This window comes from Pelophylax lessonae (assembly GCF_965119305.1).
Source record: "Pelophylax lessonae genome assembly, chromosome: 5".
NCBI classification, from domain to species: Eukaryota; Metazoa; Chordata; class Amphibia; order Anura; family Ranidae; genus Pelophylax; species Pelophylax lessonae.
This window is the reverse complement of record NC_138772.1, coordinates 365,356,461-365,375,696: the sequence shown is the minus strand read 5'-3', so window position 1 is coordinate 365,375,696 and position 19,236 is coordinate 365,356,461. Positions and strand designations below refer to the sequence as shown.

The following is a 19,236-nucleotide window of genomic DNA, read 5'->3' as shown; positions in this document are numbered from 1 at the left end:
CAAGAAAATTGTATAGTGTATGGCCAGCCTAAGTCCTCTACTTACGAACGAGTTCTGTTTTGGAAGCTCCTTCGTTAGTTCAACTTGTTTGCAAGTCCAGCAAAGATCAGCTTGCAGACAAAGCCTGCAAGCGCTGATCAGTGTGTTCTGGTGGGGGGGAGGTCCCTGTCAAAACACAAAGGCACAGCAGGGGAGATCGCTGCACCAACATTGCTTGTGTTAGTACAGCAATATGTCCTATTTTTCTCTATCGCTCATTGACAGACGTAGTCCTCGGTGATACAGCACCTTCGGGTTATGTTGCCTCCACAGGAGTAGGACTAGACAGGAAATAAAATGCTCTGGCCACACCCTAGGGGCAGTCCCAGAGGGTATGTCCTCTCTCTCTCTGCCTCAGCAAATCAGTTTTTTTCTGTCTAGTCAGGAGTAAGGACCTAGATACCTTGCTGGGATCTTCGGTCCTGGCAGGATTTTTTTCTTAGAAAATAATTTTTTAAGACAGCTTTTTTTCTCCAGTGTTCCTGTGAGATCTTCAAGCAAGAAAGCTGAACTGGGCGACGGGCTGGATGTTGAGATCCAGTGGTCACCCCAGTTCAGCCTACGAGCGCGTGCAGGCCATAGCTCCGCGCTGGGTCGGCCGCGACATAGTCCCACTGGACGGGGACTGACCCTGCGAGTTAAACGTCTCGCTGAAACGCCAAAGACCATGAGTCACGGCGCCCGTATTGGTCGACAGCCCTCCTACCTTGGTGGAGAGGGGTACTGTCAGGAGTTGGCGCCCGCCTGGTTCCGGTATGGTGAGTAGTATGTTCCCCCTTTCCCCCTGACGGGTCTTGTGGTGAACGCGGGCCCCTCTCTGTAATGGTAAGGATGGGTTCCCCTCTATCCTACAACATGTCACAGATCCCCCTAATTGAGTGTGATTTTTGTGTACAAGAAGCCAGGAGGCTTGGTTTGGGAGCTGACAATCTAATTGTAAAGATGTGTAAATGATTGTAGTCAGTGGCAGTACTAGAACTTTACTGTGATAGTATAAGGTATCCTACCTGTCAGTAGCCACAGGGCGATGTCTATACATGTATACTGCATTCCAGATCATTCCTCCAGCTAAGCAGCGGACCGCATACGGCCCGCTAGGGTCCGGTACCTCCGACCACGCTGACCACCATGAGGGTGAAGGGTTGTGAGGCCGAGATCCTTCTGCAGACATGCCGCTATTCTGTGCAGGCCTGTCTGGTAGATCGCACGAGGCCGCCATTTTGGTGTAGCCTCGTGTCTCCAGCATGGGGGCGGCCATGTTTGAGGTGACTCAAACACCTCATGGAGCCAGGGGGAGGAGCCGGCAGGCGTGTTAAGGGGCGGAGCCGCCTCTTTTACCCAGGAAATAGGGCCAAAGACTTCCTGTCTGTAACAAGACAAGCACTGAGCAAGCTGATGAAAACTTCTGTGCATCAGGGACGAGCCTTGGGGTCTGTCTCTCTCTCCGTGGGGTCCAAAAAGGCAGGTAACACTGAGGGGCGCTGTTGCGACTGGGGGACACAAAAAAAAAAAAAAAAGTTTTTTTTTTTTTTTTTACTTTGTCATTTTTTGTCGCTGGCAAGTGTCTTGTATAATCATTGACCCTGCCGCATAGGTATCCCCACCTGATCCCCTCAAGGTGGCCGCAGGACCCTCCAGTACCCCACTTGTTTTTAATGCATTATCGGCACGGATTCGGAACTGGTCAATGCAGTTGCAGGTCCCTCTTAGGGGGCTGTTGTCTCAGGTAATATCTCCTCAGCAGTGAGGAGCACGTTTCTGCCTCCGCCATAGCACAAGAGTGGTGGATGCACTAGCTGTGTCCGTCCGGGAAACCTTTAGTCTTGAGGTTACACCGGCAGAGGTAGCTGAGACTGAGATTCCTTTTTGGTACTTGTTAGCCTACCAAAAGGGCGAAGGATTTTCCTTTACCCAAATGGGGTCGTTTTGAAACGAACCCCTGTTATTTCCAAACGCATGGCTAGGTGCTATCCGTTTGAGGAATTCCTCTTTATAGGATAGACGGTACCACCTGCTGTCTTGCCACAGACTGTTAGGATAAAAAGACCTCGTAACTAACGAGGACCTTCCTTTTCTGCTCATATAGAGTTGTTCGTTCCGCGAGGGCGGGCGATAAGGCGAAACCCTCCAAAGCCCCTTTAGAGGGGTTTCAAAGGGCGCTGGTCGGGTAAACAAAGAGTCCGGCTCAGCCAAGCCTGAAGAATATAGCCTGATGCGCCCCTACCCATCTCTGGGGTTGGAGGGGGGGATGTCTTCACCGGTTTCTGGAGGACACAGGATCGAGTTTCGATCACTTCCACCGGTGCGATTCTGCCCTTCTAACATTGAACGGTTTCAGGGGTTCTATTCGAACCTATTCACAATGCCCAGGAAAGAGGGCAAGGTGCGTCCAAATCTGGACTTGGGAAGAAATAGAATCCATCCGTACAGTGGTGGCCTCCCTGCATAAAAGAGATTTCCTGGCGTCCATAGACATATAGGATGCCTATCTTTATATCCCCATCATCGCAGGACATCAGCGTTTTTTCACTTTCCCAAAGATCATCCCTGGTTCCCACCAGGAGACTGAACTATCTGGGCCTAAGGTTGGATACATCCTGGGCAAGAGAGTTTCTCCTTGCTGGGAAACTCCTGAAGGTTCAGTCAACGATTCAGATGTTGCTGTCCGTCAATTGGCTGGGACTGATGGTGGCCTTCTTAGAGGCAGTACCGTATACCCAGTCTCATACCCGAATTCTCCTGAAGGAGATTCTTTTTTAATGGAATCAGAATTCCGATTCCCTGGACAATCGGATCCGGTTGAGCGAGCGGACCAGGAAGTCTCCGATGCTCAACCAGGGGAAGTCATTTCTTCCGATAGTATCCAGATTACCAATAAGGGTATCGGAACTGAGAGCGATCAGATTTTGTCTGATTTACTGGATCGAGCAGCTCTAGAGCAGCCCGATTCGGATCCAATCGCATATGGCCTCTTCATCCAGAGGTTTTTTCCCTAGCTGTCCCTTCATTGGGACATCCCGGATGTGGATCTGTTGGCACCTTGGCCTAACAGGAAGGTGCGGAGGTTTGTAGCTCGCGGACGCAGCAGAAACGCTGATCGCCCCGTGGGGGCAGTATCAGCTACGGCATGCCTTCCATCCTCTCAAGTTGCTGCGGGAACTTCTTCGCAGGATAGAGGTGGAGGGAATTCCAGTTATTCTGGAAATTCTGGATTGACCTCGTCAAGCCTGGTACGCCGACTTGGCGAGGCTAGTCGCGGACGCTCCTTGGAGACTTCCTCTCAGGGAGGATTTGCGGTCTCAGGGACCGATCTTCCATCTTGCTTTACAGTCGCTGGCTTAATGGCCTGGCCATTGAGACCCAGGTACTGAAGGACAAGGGAGTGTCAGCTTCAGTTATTCCTACCTCCAGTTAAAGCAAGGAAAGCGACTTCCAGCACATGGAAGTCTTATATTGCATGGTGTGAATCTATTGGATTTCCCCCACAGACCTATTCGGTGACCCGAATTTTGGTCTGTCTGCAACAAGGGGTTGAGCAGAAACTATCCTTGAGCACGATCAAGGGTCAGGTTTTCGGCGTTAGCAATCTTCTTTCAAGAAACCTTTGGCTAATCATTCCTTGGTGCGGAATTTCATCCAGGGGGTGCGACATCTGGCTCCGCCAGTGCGCGCACCCTTACCGCCTGGTATCTTAATTTAGTGTGGTCGGTTCTTCAGAAACTTCTCTTTGAAGATATTAGGGAGATTCCCTTGCTTACATTCCCAGAAGGTGGCCTTCTTGGTGGCCATTACTTCTCTACGCAGGGTGTCAGAACTGGCCGCATTATCCTGTTGTTCCCCAGATCTGGTGGTTCATAGGGATAAGGTGGTTCTTCTTCCGAATCCATCCTTCCTTCCTTCCTAAAGTGGTTTTTGTAAGACGGACTCACTTTTTGTGATCACGGATAGCCCTTGAAGGGGGTTGCCTGTGTCTGCCGCGACCATATCTACATGGATCAGTCAGACGGTGGTACAGGCTTATTCTATTAAGGGTTGGAATCCTCCGTTCCCTGTTAGGGCGCACTTCACTCGAGCGCTCAGTACTTCCTGGGCTTTTCGCCATCAGGCGTCAGTGGTCCAGGTATGTAAAGCGGCCACCTGGTCGTCGGTACATACCTTTACAAAATTTTATAAAATTGATGTGATGGCATCGGCGGATGCCTCATTTGGCCGCAAGGTTTTGCAGGCCGCAATTTGAGGAGACCGGTGGTCTACCTCGAGGGTTTTTTTCTGTTTGAAAATTTTTTTGTTGAGTCTCATCATTAAGGATGAGCATTGTAAACTTCTAGTTGGCACCGGTTGGGCCTTCTAGATTTGGATTTGATTTCCATTTTCCCACCCCTCATTTGTGATACTGCTCTGGGACTTCCCGAAGGTGCTGTGTCACCGAGGACTACGTCTGTCAATGAGCGATAGAGAAAAATGGATTTTTGTAAAATCTTACCGTAAAATCCTTTTCTCTTAGCTCATTGACAGACGTAGTACCCGCCCCTCTGTTTTTTTGAGTTGGGTTGGGTTAAATTCTCTAAAGACTGCTTTTATGACATAACTGATTTGCTGAGGCAGAGAGAGAGAGGACATACCCTCTGGGACTGCCCCTAGGGTGTGGCCAGAGCATTTTATTTCCTGTCTAGTCCTACTCCTGTTGAGGCAACATAACCCGAAGGTGCTGTATCACCGAGGACTACGTCTGTCAATGAGCTAAGAGAAAAGGATTTTACGGTAAGATTTTACAAAAATCCATTTTTTTGTCGTTCAGCCCGCTGGGTTAAATTAAAAAACTGTGTGTGTACACAGCTTTACAGGATTGGTCATTCGAACACATGTTTGAAAGTTTGCAAGCTGAATGTTCGTATGTAAGGGACTTACTGTACTATCATTAATTTTACATTTCATTTAAACAAATGCAGATAACCATCCTAATGACAATCAATAGGCTTTCAAAGCTGAAAGTTTATCCAGTTGTTCCAGTATTGCAGCAGCTGATTGTGAACAACTCATCAGCCAGGATCAGTAGGAGGAAAGATTTTAATGTCCGATATTGTCTTCCAAATGATTGTTTCTTTTTAAGTTATGTCAAAGGCGAATTCACCCACTCCTGAGATTTACACAGCCCTGTCTTAGAGGGAAGGAAACTTGATTTGTTTCTGCTGCAGCATATTTACTGGTTTGGTTACCCTTTGACTGGACAGTGCAAGGAGAAGCAGCAGTTTGATGAGCTTATCTACTTGTCATTCTATTCTCCCCTCCTATCAGAATGCTTCTTGCACTGCAACATACTTGATTTTCTCCTTGTAATACCTCTTTTTCTCCCAGTCTGACCTCTACTGTATGGGCACTGCAAGAGGCTGATCATGTCCGCCTCGCCCAACCACAATAGCTTTTCCTAAGCTGTTTTGGAGTATACACATGTTGCAGTGCTTTTCACCATGACGTGGCAAAAATGTCTCCCGCTGATGCATGTGGCATTCAAGCAGATAGGATGACATCACAGCTGGCCTGCAATCTCTTTATGGTTGAAGTGAAACTAGAGGATTTTTATTTATTTTTTTAAATAAAAAAAGTCATAATTACCAGTTCTGTGCAATGATTTTGCACAGATCAGCCCTCATCCTCCTGTTCTCAGGTCCACACTGGGCTCATGCCGAGTGCCGCTATAGCAAGTCCCTAGTAGTGCTATGGAGGCACTCATGCATGTATACAGTATTCTTGTTCCCCGCTGTGAATGTCCCTTGACACACAGAACAGCCCCGTCTCTCCGCTCCCTCCTCACTGGCTGGGATTGACAGCAGCAGGAGCCAAGTGTCTAAGCCAATGAGGAGGGACAGAGCAAGGAGAGCAACTGCTCTTGTGCACATCACTGGATAGAGATCGGGCTCAGGTAGATATTAGGCCTCATGCACACTGGACATTTTTACAGCTGCTGGATTTGTCTTTAGAAGTTTTTTTCTGCAGCCAATAAACTCTCCAACATGTTATCCTCTGTATCAAAAAAAAGTTGGTTGTGCATTACCAGGGGTGGCAGCCTGAATTCGTGAGATAAAAAAAAAATGTGCCACATTCTAATGGAAAGTATTGGAACTAGGTGTAAAGAATATGGACTTTGTAGGCACATATATGAAAAATATCAAAATGTATTTGTAGCACCTGTGAGGGATTAGCTCGGTGGTAGGCGTATGGGTGACCCCTTTGGGGGGGTCGGCACACAGGGAGATAGCCGAGGAGTGGTTGAAAAACAATAGTTTGGTTTATTAGGTCAATTTTCTTCATACCAGTGCATGCAGCAAAAACATCAAAATAAAATAAAACAGAAAATAAATCCTTGCCTCTGTGGGCGGCTACCTTCTCACAACTGGAACCTGCCTAAGTGTCTGTCTCCAACCTACCGTCGGGCAGACTTCCTGGTCCTACAGTGGACACTCAATAGTCCTTTTATAATAGCTTCACAGGGCAACACAGTCCTTTTGTTTCTTTCACATCAACAGTTCGTCTTCTCACCTTTGAGACGTATTCACCCTTGGTTACCGTCCCGGGCACACATCACTCCGGGGGGTCTTCTCCCAGGCCCACACATCCTGTCGGGAGGCACACGCTGACTGTCCTCCTGCTCCCAGCCCACATGGCTTCAGGATGCAGCTTCTGGAGGCAGCAAACAATAGGAATTTCTCTGAACAAATTATAGAGCCTTAACTCCCTCATTCTGAACAGGTGAAGGCCTTTCAACTTCCTTCTGGCTAGCTCTGTAGCCAACACCCTAAATTAATTAATGGACTTTCTAAATCAGGTGGAAATGTATCTCCTTCCTGTGACTACATTCCCAGATTTAGCTGACTTCCTGTTACATACCCCCCCTCTTGTTTCAACCCTAGGGTTGGGACACAGATTTCCAGGCACGCATGTGTCAAGCACTGCTGACTCACTGATAAGCCTCCTATTATCCTCAAGCTTCCGGATGAAACTGTTTTGTCATCTTCATTGACGGATTTCTCATAAATGCCACACAGTTTGTCTCTCATCTCATATACACATTCTTCAACTGCATTTTTGGCATCATTTCGCTCCTTCTCGTTTCTGTCATCTTCATTGACAGCTTTCTCATAAATGTCAGACAGCTTGTCCCTCATAACCGTCTGTCCAATCCACCACGGAGGACCGTGATCCATAGGCAACTCAATTGGGCTAGTCTTAATGTCTTCAACATTCTTAAGACGCCTCTCTCTGCAATCCATAAATGTTTTCCACAAAACTTTGAGAACCTTTGCTTCACTAAGCTTTGTTCCAAGTAGGGACTCTTGACATCCCTCTGTGACTTGAGTTGCCTCTCCATACAGCTGTACACAATCATTGACTTTTTGTTGTAAAAGGGAATGATCTTCCTTCTTGAGCTTTGCTTGCTCTAAGATGCTGTGCAGAGGATTTTCCAATTGAGACAACAGGCTGTCACACATTTCTTCAAAGTGACCCCTGTTCCTTTTCCCAGAGATATCAATATCATTCAAACATTTCATATTCATAGGCAGATCTGAAGCATTTGCACTCATCAACTTCTTAAACTTTTCGCCCTCCTGAGCGAGTCGCAGTAAAGGCCTACTATTTGATTTGATATTCAGTTTATATTTCTTGCCAAACTCTTCACAGAAGTAGCCAACCAGAACATCATCAACTTTCCTTCCACCAACATAAGGGTCAAAGGCAACAACACAGTTGAACCCAGCGATCTGGGTGGTATCCATTATAGACCTCCTCTCTGCATCAGTGAAGAAGCATGGAACTGCAACACATTCTTTTACAGGTTTCTTCAATGCTCTTTCTGCTGAACTATTTGACCGCTCAAGGTCACCTAGTTCTTTTTCTCTATCTGAATTCCACATGGAATGCATCTCAAGATCACGATCAAACTTCTGCCACCCGTCTTTCACCAGTTCCATTTTGGAAACACTCCCTGAAAGGCACTTATTCATTTGCTTCACGTTTTCACCAACAGCCTTAGTTTTCTCCACTAGGTTTTCAGCCTGAACTGAGAAATCACCACATTTCTTACTCAGCTCCTTTGTTTGCTGAAGTTCTAATGATACATTTTCCAATGCTTGAAGTTTTTGAAGGAACGGTTTATTCCAAAGGGGTGATTCAAGCCACATGTCGTCACATTTCTGAGGCTCACTCAGGACAGACCCCAAAACACTGATCCTTTTAAAAACTGCATCAGGCACACTATCCCCTCTTTGGGACAGATCCTCTGTTGCCTGGAATTCCTCTTCCAGTTCCTGCAACGGAATCTTCATCTCTTCTACTTGCTGTTCTAAGGCTCGCTTAGACTTTTCTAGCTCCTGAACGCTTTTCACAACATCATCCGTGGAGCTGACCAATTCTTCCATTTCTGTACGCAGCTGTTTAACACTTTCTAGTTCAGCCTTACACTCTAGAGCTTCCTCCAAAGAGCGAGCCAAGAACAGGGCTTTGCTCTCGTTATCACGCACCTCCGTTTCTGCACGTGCGCGTTCTTCTGCATATTTTGCAGACACAGTCTTCTCTTCACCAAGCATCTGATCAAACTTCTTTTTCACATCTTCAACACACTGTAATGAACCAACGCTTTCTTCCATGCGTTTTTTCATATCCGCTATCTGAGCTTGCAATGTTGCGACTTGCTCTGATAGGTTTTTCTTTGCTTCCGCCTCCTCTTTTAATTGTTCCAGGAAGCCATTTTTCTCATCTTCCATTTGTTTGAGCTTTGTGCTAAAACTCAGCCTTTGACACCTCTCTTCCTGTAAGAGTTCCTGCGTGTCTTGCAGCTGCGATTCCAAGATAGAAAAATCTTCCGCAATTTCTCTAGATTTGCTGTCTGCTTGAGAAAGCTGATTTGTAACATTGTCCAACTCAACCTGCAGTCGGTTTGCCTTCTCTGACAGCTTAGCACACAATCGGTCACCTTCTGACACCTTGACTTGCGATTCCAGAAGCTGTGCCTCTACTTTTTCCCTCTTATGTTCACAATCTCCTTTTCCCTGCATAAGAGCCTTCACCTCATTGGCTAGCATCTGGGAATAAGAATGTAATTCTGCCACACAGGCTTCTTTCTCCTTTAACTGCTGCTGGACACGTTGGGCTTCCCCTTTCCAACTTTCACAGTCCGCACGCCATTCATTTACCACATTGCTCAAAGTAGTGAGCTCATACACAGTACTCAGTAATTTAGCCTCTCTTTCACTTTTCTCGTTGTCGCTGAGAGACAATGTCGTTTTCAGAGCGACATTCTGTTCCTGCGACTCCTGCAGGTCTATTTTTGTAGCTCCCAAAGACTGAAGACTTTTTTCCAGCTGATTACGCAACTCCAACATATCAGCCATACTTTGCTTCTGCAAAGTCTGAATTTCACTTTCCTTTTCCATGAGGATGGTATCTTTCTCCATTATAGTCTCTCTGCGTTTTTGCAACTCGACCAAAAGAAGAGCAGTGGATTCTTCCCACTGTAACACATGAGACTTGAGTAGTTCATTCATTTCCTGCAAGTTTCTATGCTCCATTTTAAGCAATTCCAAGGCTTGTTCCTTTTCTTCCATTTTCCGTTGCAAGGCATCCAACTCAGCCCTGCACACATACTCGGTTTCCTCCAAACCGATGGCCTCCATTGGCTGCTGGCGTCTCTGTTTCCAGCCTGCCATGCTCTCTTGATGAGCCTTTTGTTGAGCTGCAAAGCTCTGCTGAAAATCCGCATTTGCCTGCTGTTGAGCTGCATTTGCTTGCTGTTGAGCTGCATTTGATATAATCAGATGTTTCAACATCTCCTCCATTTTGAGTTTACTTTTCATCTGAGCACACTGCGTCTCCATAGCGGTTTCATCAGTGTTGCTAGGGACAACAACCTTCCTCTTTAGTAGACTCTCTTTAGGCATGGATGGGGCTGGTTCAGACGGCAACATCCCCTCCATCCATAGAATCCGGTCTCTCATTTCATCTATCTTTGCATTCTTCAGGCGTTTTGAACGCCCCATCTTCAATAACTCCACAAACAAATTTTTCACAGTCCAGCAAAAAATTTCAGACCACTGTCTCTTTAACACATGTAGTTTTTTCTCTCTCTCTTGCAAGATCTCTTTTCCTGCACACACAGTTTGTGCAGTCACTTGCACCAGACACAACAAAGTTCATCAAATAATTTTGAGACCGCTGTCTCTTTAAAACACTTTTTTTTTTTTTTTTTTGTCAGGATCTTCTCTCCTGCACACATAGATTGTGCAATCTCATGCACCAGATAAAGTTCATCAAACATTTGCACTTCCTTGCAGGGATCTTGCTGCTTCTGCCCACTGCATACCTCCACCATATGTGAGGGATTAGCTCGGTGGTAGGCGTATGGGTGACCCCTTTGGGGGGGTCGGCACACAGGGAGATAGCCGAGGAGTGGTTGAAAAACAATAGTTTGGTTTATTAGGTCAATTTTCTTCATACCAGTGCATGCAGCAAAAACATCCAAAATAAAATAAAACAGAAAATAAATCCTTGCCTCTGTGGGCGGCTACCTTCTCACAACTGGAACCTGCCTAAGTGTCTGTCTCCAACCTACCGTCGGGCAGACTTCCTGGTCCTACAGTGGACACTCAATAGTCCTTTTATAATAGCTTCACAGGGCAACACAGTCCTTTTGTTTCTTTCACATCAACAGTTCGTCTTCTCACCTTTGAGACGTATTCACCCTTGGTTACCGTCCCGGGCACACATCACTCCGGGGGGTCTTCTCCCAGGCCCACACATCCTGTCGGGAGGCACACGCTGACTGTCCTCCTGCTCCCAGCCCACATGGCTTCAGGATGCAGCTTCTGGAGGCAGCAAACAATAGGAATTTCTCTGAACAAATTATAGAGCCTTAACTCCCTCATTCTGAACAGGTGAAGGCCTTTCAACTTCCTGCTGGCTAGCTCTGTAGCCAACACCCTAAATTAATTAATGGACTTTCTAAATCAGGTGGAAATGTATCTCCTTCCTGTGACTACATTCCCAGATTTAGCTGACTTCCTGTTACACACCCTACAGGTAGGTGCTAGGTAAAATATAGTGGGCTTTGTCTGCCTAACAGCAGAGCCGTGTTTTCTTTTGTGAGGTAGGTTGTCATGGCTACCAAGTGTGTCTGCTGTGAGGGGAGTCTCCTCACTGGCCCTGTGAGAGGCTTCTCATTCGGCAGTGAAGGAAATCCAATCAGGGGACACATCTGGGCTTGTAACTACCCCAGGAGGCAGATTGTGCTGCAAAGGATTCTGGGAGTGGCTATAAGTTTTGGGGTGGCACATGATGCAATGTCTTTGGCGGGAACAAAGTCCCAGGAAGGAGAGTGCGGCTGTCTCTCCTCCTGTCTGAGGAAGGTGGATGTCTTGGGGTGTCGCCTGAGTGTCCAGAGCGTGCTGAGGGGATCCAGTGTGCCGAGAGCCTGCGGAGAGAGAGAGAGGGGTCCAGACCCAGAAAAGCCTACACAGGTCGTGAGTACTGAGGATTGCCCCTGGGGGTCTTCCTGAAGTTAGAGGGGACCACTCCGGAAGAGGTTCTGGGATCCAGTAACAGCTAGTTGTAAAGGTTGTACCTAGGTTGAGGACCCTGAAGCTACAGAGGGGGTACATAGTCAGTGGACCCTGAAGAGTTCAAGTTAAAAGGGGCGCCTGCAGTTGGGCCCTGAACTGTACAGAGTCTGTCAGTTGCAAGTACAGCTATACAGAGTTCTACTTCATACTACCTCAAGAGAGTACTAATGGCAGACCCACATCAGGCCTCAGGCCTGGAAACCTTGCTACATATTCATACACAAGGAAAACATATAATTTAAAAAAGATGAAAACATTAACAATTTTTACATGAGTAGGATATAAAAACCATAGACCCAAAAAGCAACTACGGTCATATAGCTATATGACCGTAGTTGCTATTTGGGTCTATGGTTTTATATCCTACTCATGTAAACATTGTTAGTGTTTTCCTCTTTTTTAAATTGTATGTTTTCCTTGTGTATGAATACATTTTGATATTTTTCATATATATGTGCCTACAAAGTCCATATTCTTTACACCTAGTTCCAATGTTATCCCCTGTGTCCATGCACTCATAAGCACGGGGCGTTTTCTGGCTGGAAAAAAAAATTCAGAACAAGTGGGTTTTACGTTTTTCAGGAGTTTTTAAGCTGTAAAAACGCTCTTACTCGGATAAAAGTTAAAAAATGCAGCAATTCTGCGTTTATCAGCGGTTATGAGCCAAAAGTAGTGGGAGTACTATTCTGCTAAGAAAAAGCTGAAAAAAAACTACGGCTAAAACATGCTACTACAAAAACGCTGCCAAATTAATTCTACAGCTAATGCTACTGGTGTTTTTATAACGTCCAGTGTGCATGAGACCTTAGGGGGTCTAGAGTGGGAGCTGCACATAGAAGGTTTTTATAAGTTCATACATAGAATGCAAGACGGTAATCCTTTAGAACCACTTTAACCACTTAAGCCCCGGAAGATTTTACCCCCTTCCTGACCAGGGGTTTTTTTTTGCGATTTTTTTTACTGCGTGACTTTAACGGACAATTGCGCGGTCGTGCGACGCTGTACCTAAACGAATTTGACGTCCTTTTTTTCCCACAAACAGAGCTTTCTCTTGGTGGTATTTGATCACCTGTGCGATTTTTTGATCATGCGCTATAAACAAAAAAAGAGCGTAAATTTTGCAAAAATAACAATATTTTTCACAAAAAAATGTAAAAATCTAAATTTTAACATTTTCGGCCAATTTGTTTTCTGCTACATATGTTTGGTAAAAAAAATTGCAAAAAGCGTATTGTGATTGGTTTGCGCAAAAGTTATCGCGTTTACTAACAAAGGGAAAGATTTTTGTCATTTTTGGTGTTTTTTTTTAACGAGTAATGGCGGCAATCTGCAATTTTTTTTCGCGGTACTGCGACACTGCGGCAGACAGATCGGACCCTTGACTGACTTTTTTGACACTTTTGGGGGTACCAGTGACATTACTGCAGTAATCAGTGCTATACATATGCACAGTTACTGTAAAAATGACACTGGCAGGGAAGGGGTTAACTGTATAGGACAGGGAGGGGTTAAGTGTGTCCTGGGGGCGTCTTTCTAACTGTAGTGGGACATTTTTTTGGGGGTACCAGTGACATTAATGCAGTAATCAGTGCTATACATATGCACAGTTACTGTAAAAATGACACTGGCAGGGAAGGGGTTAACTGTATTGGACAGGGAGGGGTTAAGTGTGTCCTGGGGGCGTCTTTCTAACTGTAGTGGGACAGGTCTCCTAGTGTAAAAACAGAGATCAACGGTTCTACATAGTAGAACCTTCTGATCTGCATTTTTACACAGGGGAGAATGACAGGCGGCTTGTTTACATAAGCAGCTCTGCCTTTCTCCCACTCTATCGACGATCGTAGTGTGACCGGCGGACATCGGGTCCGCCGGTCACACGCCCGCACTCCTCCGTGAACGAGCCTCAGCGGGCGCGCGCTCGCCCGCTATTGGCTCAAGACCCAGTGACAGGCGAGCGACGTAGATCTACGTCACTCTGCCTGGCCGGGGCTGACTGCCGCAGTAAATATACTGTGCGCAGTCGGCAACTGGTTAAAACGGTCAGGAAGGAGGTGATATAATATTTTAATTCATTAAAGTTTATTTCTTCCAAAAAAAATTTGGGCTTGAAAGACCGCGGCGCAAATACACTGCGACATAAAATATTGCAACGATCGCCATTTAATTCTCTAGGGTCTCTGCTAAAATATATATATATATATATATATATAATGTTTTTGGGTTCTAAGTAATTTTCTAGCACAAAATACTGATTTTAACTTGTAAGCAACAAGTGTCAGAAAAAAGGCTTGGGCTCCAAGGGGCTAAACATGCTAAAAGCTTTGCATACTTTGTGATAACTTGCTTTATTAATTGATCTTTTATATACTGAAGTCTGTACATACAAGATCTATATTTTTTAGTATAGTTTTATAGTTCTAGTTTGACTACTATCAGAAAGTGATAATTGCCCTGACAAGTATACAGCAAGTTAAGTCAGAGTTCAGGAAAAACTCCTGATCAGTAAATTTGTTCCCAGTCAGTGAATCCTAATGTATTCATACATTTGTTTTAGCATGACAAGCAGCTAGCATTTTCAGCAGACATGATCAGTAATGCTGTCCTTCGTATTTTCTAACTACTGGTTCCAAGTTGTTTTTCAGGCAGAGATGAGCGCGATGTCAAGTATTCACTATAAACCAAAGTTAGACAGCAGCGGGAAAGGAAATAAAAAATGTAAACAGATTAAAGTTCTACTCATTATGAGGTAGTACTGTATGTACAATGTGCAACAAATCTAAAGTTTCTTTCTTGGTGGTGCGATGCAGGAAGCCTGCGTATCCAATGCGGGTTCCCACATTACACCCAACTCGCAGGCAGTTCACAATGCCATACACGAACTGCTGGGAGCGTCAATACAAAGTTAACAACACCCCCAGATCAGTTCACATATCGCAGTGCGCACTGTCAGTTCGGACAGGAATCGAATCGCAAAGGTGTGAACATGTGATCCGATTCTGGTGCCGACCAAAAAAAGGGTCCTGCGCGACTTTGGGCTGAATTTGCATCGCACGGACATCACATGTGATTTGCATAGCAGTGCAGTGCGAATCACATACAATGTCTCACATCGCATATGTGTGAACTGGCACTGAAAGTTAATATCCCACAGTCAGTTAATACACCTTTTTTCGCAACAGGTTTGTGAAATTACCACTACAAGAATATCTAAATACATATGATGTACACAACATCCTAATATATATGTCTTTTTGTTTTTCAGGGTTGCTTTTGTTATGAGGAAACATTTAAATAACCATTTGTTGGGAAAGCATGGCGTTGGAACACCAAAGGAAAGGTTAGTGAATATACTGAAAGTTTTCAAACTCCTCCATAAACTTAAAGCAAACCTTGTGTAAAAAGGACAATCTAAACGTATAATCTACATTGCTCCCTGTGTAAGGGCCCGTTCACTGAAACAATTGCAGGTAAGCTGCTCAGGTGGGAAGATGTGATCCGGTGCAGCTCAGATCCGTAGTCTCCAGCAGTATCCTCAAACACAAAGTGATGACCACACTCCGATGTAAGTAAACATGTGAAGTTTATTCACCGCTGTAAATCCAAACTGGACATCAGTACATCACGGACAAGGACAAAGGTTGACGCGTTTCACGAGTTTACACTCGCTTACTCATAACCAAGGGCCCGTTCACACCAGAACGCTGTGCGTGAAACCTGTGTTCCGTGCACATTTTCTGCACAGAGTTCAGAACACACTGCAGTTGCGATCTGCAGTGGGTGTAAATTTTAGGTTAATGACACTCCAAATGCAGTGCATTTGCCTGCACTGGATCGCATGGGTACTACATGATTTTATCTGGTTGCAGTGAATTTTCAAAAGCAATGCATGCACTACTTTTGGTGCAGTGCAATTTCAGCCCATTCTAAATGATTGGGCTGAATTAGCACCACACAGAGCTGCATGTGATTTGCACAGGAACGCGCAACGCATCACTGTACAATTTTTTGAACCAAAAATGTTTTCTATGTAGAAGATCATTACTGTTTTTTGATGTATAAAACAATGCAAGATGTGACCTTTTTTTTACATATACTTGCAGTTTTATAATTGGCTGTCTCAGCTATCTTTGACCTCTAGCTTGACACTCAATAAACTGTAAGGGACAGTTATATACATTGGCACAGTGTGCTGCCACTTCAACACACCTTGCAAACAGTTGTGATATAATGCGCTTTAAAGCAGTGCAATGGTATGAGTAAGGCTGGCCATACACTATACAATTTTCTTATTCAATTTCCTTTAGATTTACCTTAAACTATGTAGTGCAAGGGCCTGCCTGATTGCATACAAATTGAAAGTGTTTAGGTTTGACCTCATATTATATGGTTTTGGTAAATCTAAAGGAAAGTTGAACAAGAAAATTGTATAGTGTATGGCCAGCCTTAGGCCCCTTTCACACAGGCTTTTTGATCAAGTCCGCCTGTCAGTTTTTCGGGGCGGACCTGATCAGATGCTCCATTCACCCCTACGGAGCAGCGGATGTCAGCGGTGACATCTCCGCTGACACCCGCTGCTATCTGATCCAATCCTGTCCGTGAAATCCAGACAGATGGAAACACTTTTTTCCATCTGTCCGGAGGATCAGTCCGTTTTCATCCGATCCCCCATAGAGGAGAGCGGGGATCTGACTGGTCTGTCTCTGCAAAGTAAGCGGAGATGGACCTATCACCCGCCTGCTCAGCGGGGATCAGGGGATCGGTCCCCGCTGAGCAAAACGGAGTCCGCTGGGCGGAAAGTCCGTTAGAAAGGACCCTAAGCCCTGTGGTTAGCACTACACTGGAGTTTTTTTATTATCTCAGTAGATCTACTTAAATTGCTAGGATTCACAATTGATCGCTAAGCATATGGAACAACTGTCTCTCTACAGTGTAAACTACAAGGGCAGCATGTAGTAGCGGTTAATCATGCATGATCGCACAATGTTCCAGTTATGTGCAATCGATCACTCCTGCAAACTGTTTCTTGCATTATAGGGGGCCATCTGTTTGGGGACCCGTTTCAAACTCTAGCAATTAATCTCTAGCGATTTAGAAACAAGACCAAGCTACTAAGAAATAGCCTGTGTAGCTCTGGCCCAAGGAGAGCATTTCTGTCAATCATATAATGCTACCATTTAGCCAGAGGCCTAGCAATTGTATTAAAAGCACTTTAACTGGTATTGAGAAATATTTTAATATAAGTGCTTAGTTTGGTGTTTATCTACCACATATTTATTAACCAGTACAGAAAGCACTATGTAAAAGGGCATTTAATGCGGTTAAGGCACGTGATTTAATGCTCTGTAATTTACACTAAAGTAATAATTGATTATTATTTCAGTAATATTATACAGTTGGCAAAATATTACAGCATGGCATCCCAGATTGTGGGATATGGTATAATGTAAACTCATAAAATGACCAATGGCATTGGATGTTTTCTTCTATATGCATTCTTCTTACAACTACCCTAAGTGAGCCTCCTCGAGGAGAAAAGACCTGAAGTTTACTGTTGCAGAACCTTTGCCAGTTAAACCAAACACTCTGGAAATTTAACTAAACCAGACCCCTTGGCTTGCAGGTCTGAAAAACAGGATCAATCCATGCATGACTATGTTAATATACCTGAATGTACTTTATGGTTTACTGTTGAGGCGGCCCCCGGGTTACAAACATCTGACTTACAAACGACTCCTACTTACAAACAGAGGGAGACAATAGGAAGTGAGAGGAAATCTCCCCCTAGGAAGGGAAATTCACTCCTGTAAGACTTCTCATGGGAAAAAGGTGTCTCCACTGAAGCTTTATCACTAATCCTTGTTTCCATAACAGCCCAAAATTTTCAAAATCCAGTTGTCATAGGGACCGAAAGTGGGGTGACATCTTCTGAACAGGGGCACAGACAGCAAAACAAATGTTATAGGGGTGTTAACCCTTCCCTATGCTATCTGAAAAACTTAAAAATTATTATTTTGCCTGGGGCTACACTGAACAAAATGTACCTGTTCCGCCTTACAAACAAATTCGACTTCGGAACAAACCTACAGTCCCTATCTTGTTTGTAACCCGGGGACCGCCTGTATAGTCAATAATAGGCAAGGGTGGAAATATAAATTGACTCACTGAGCGGTGTTGTATTTAGATTGTAAATATCTTTGCAAACTTTTAGGAACATTGAGATGTCCTTTGACAAGCATTATAAAAGATAGTAACTTGACAGTCTGTTTTCTATCAAACATATACACTCACTGGCCACTTTATTAAGTACTCCTTTACAATTGCTTGGTAACACAGATTGCTAATCAGCCAATCACATGGCAGCAACTCAATGCATTTAGGCATCTAGACGTGGTAAAGACAACTTGCTAAAGTTCAAACTAAGCATGATAATGGGGAAGAAAGGGGATTTAGGTGACTTTGAACATGGTATGGTTTTTAGTACTAGACAGGCTGGTCTTAGTATTTCAAAAACTGCTGATCTACTCGTATTTTCATGCATACCCAGCTCTAGGGTTTACAGAGAATGGTCCAAAAAAGAGAAAATATCAAGTAAGCACAGTTGTGTGGATGAAAATGCCTTGTTGATGTCAGAGGAGAATGGGTAGACTTGTTTGAGATGATAAAAAGGCAACAGTAACTCAAATAACCACTTGTTACAGCCAAGGTTTGCAGAATACAATCTCTGAATGCACAACACATCGAACCTTGAGAAGCAGATGCACCACAGCGGGTGCCACTCCTGTCATCTAAGAACAGGAAACTGAGGCTACAATTCGCACAGGTTCACCAAAATTTTAACAATAGTTGTTTGGAAAAATGTTGCCTGGTCTGATGAGTCTTGATTTCAGCTGCCACATTTAGATGGTAGAGTCAGAATTCGGCGTAAACAACATGAAAGCATGGATCCATCCTACCTTGTATTAGTGGTTCAGGCTGGTGGTATAATGGTGTAGGGGATATTTTCTTGGCACATTTTGGGTCCCAATTGAGCATTGTTTAAACGCCACGGCCTACCTGAGTATTGTTGCTGACCATGTCCATCCCTTTATGACTACAGTGTACACATCTTCTGAAGGTTACTTCCAGCAAGATAATGTACCATGTCACAAAGTTAAAATCTTTTCAAACTGCTTTCTTGAACAGTACAATGAGTTCATTGTACACCAATGGCCTCCACAGTCACCAGATCTCAGTCTAATAGAGCACCTTTGGGATGTGGTGGAAAGGGAGATTTGCATCATGGATGTGCAGCCGACAAATCTGCAGCAACTATGTGATGCTATCATGTCAATATGGACCAAAACCTCTGAGGAATGTTTCCAACACCTTGTTGAATCTATGCCACAAAGAATTAAGTAGAACTGTAGGCAAAACCTCTTTTTCTATATTTTGGATAGAGTAAGGGTTACAGTAGAGCAGCCGTCCTTAAATGGGACCACACAGTGCTTCCGTCCGGATCGTCAGGCTGCCACCTATGAGCAGTCATTGGTTTGCTGGGACCGTGGGTGTCCCAGCAACCAGTGACATCCACGCCCCTCCGCTTCTGACT

At 44.7% G+C, this 19,236-nt stretch overlaps 1 protein-coding gene across 2 annotated transcripts in view; it reads left to right on the top strand.

Moving 5' to 3' along the window:
* ZNF407 (zinc finger protein 407) overlaps positions 1-19,236 on the top strand; it is a 773,592-nt gene that overhangs the window by 350,362 nt on the left and 403,994 nt on the right. For both annotated transcript variants that reach the window (XM_082259209.1, XM_082259208.1), the window contains one exon: positions 14,911-14,985. In XM_082259209.1, the coding sequence (XP_082115335.1) occupies positions 14,911-14,985 (75 nt within the window). The remainder of the gene's footprint in view (positions 1-14,910; positions 14,986-19,236) is intronic.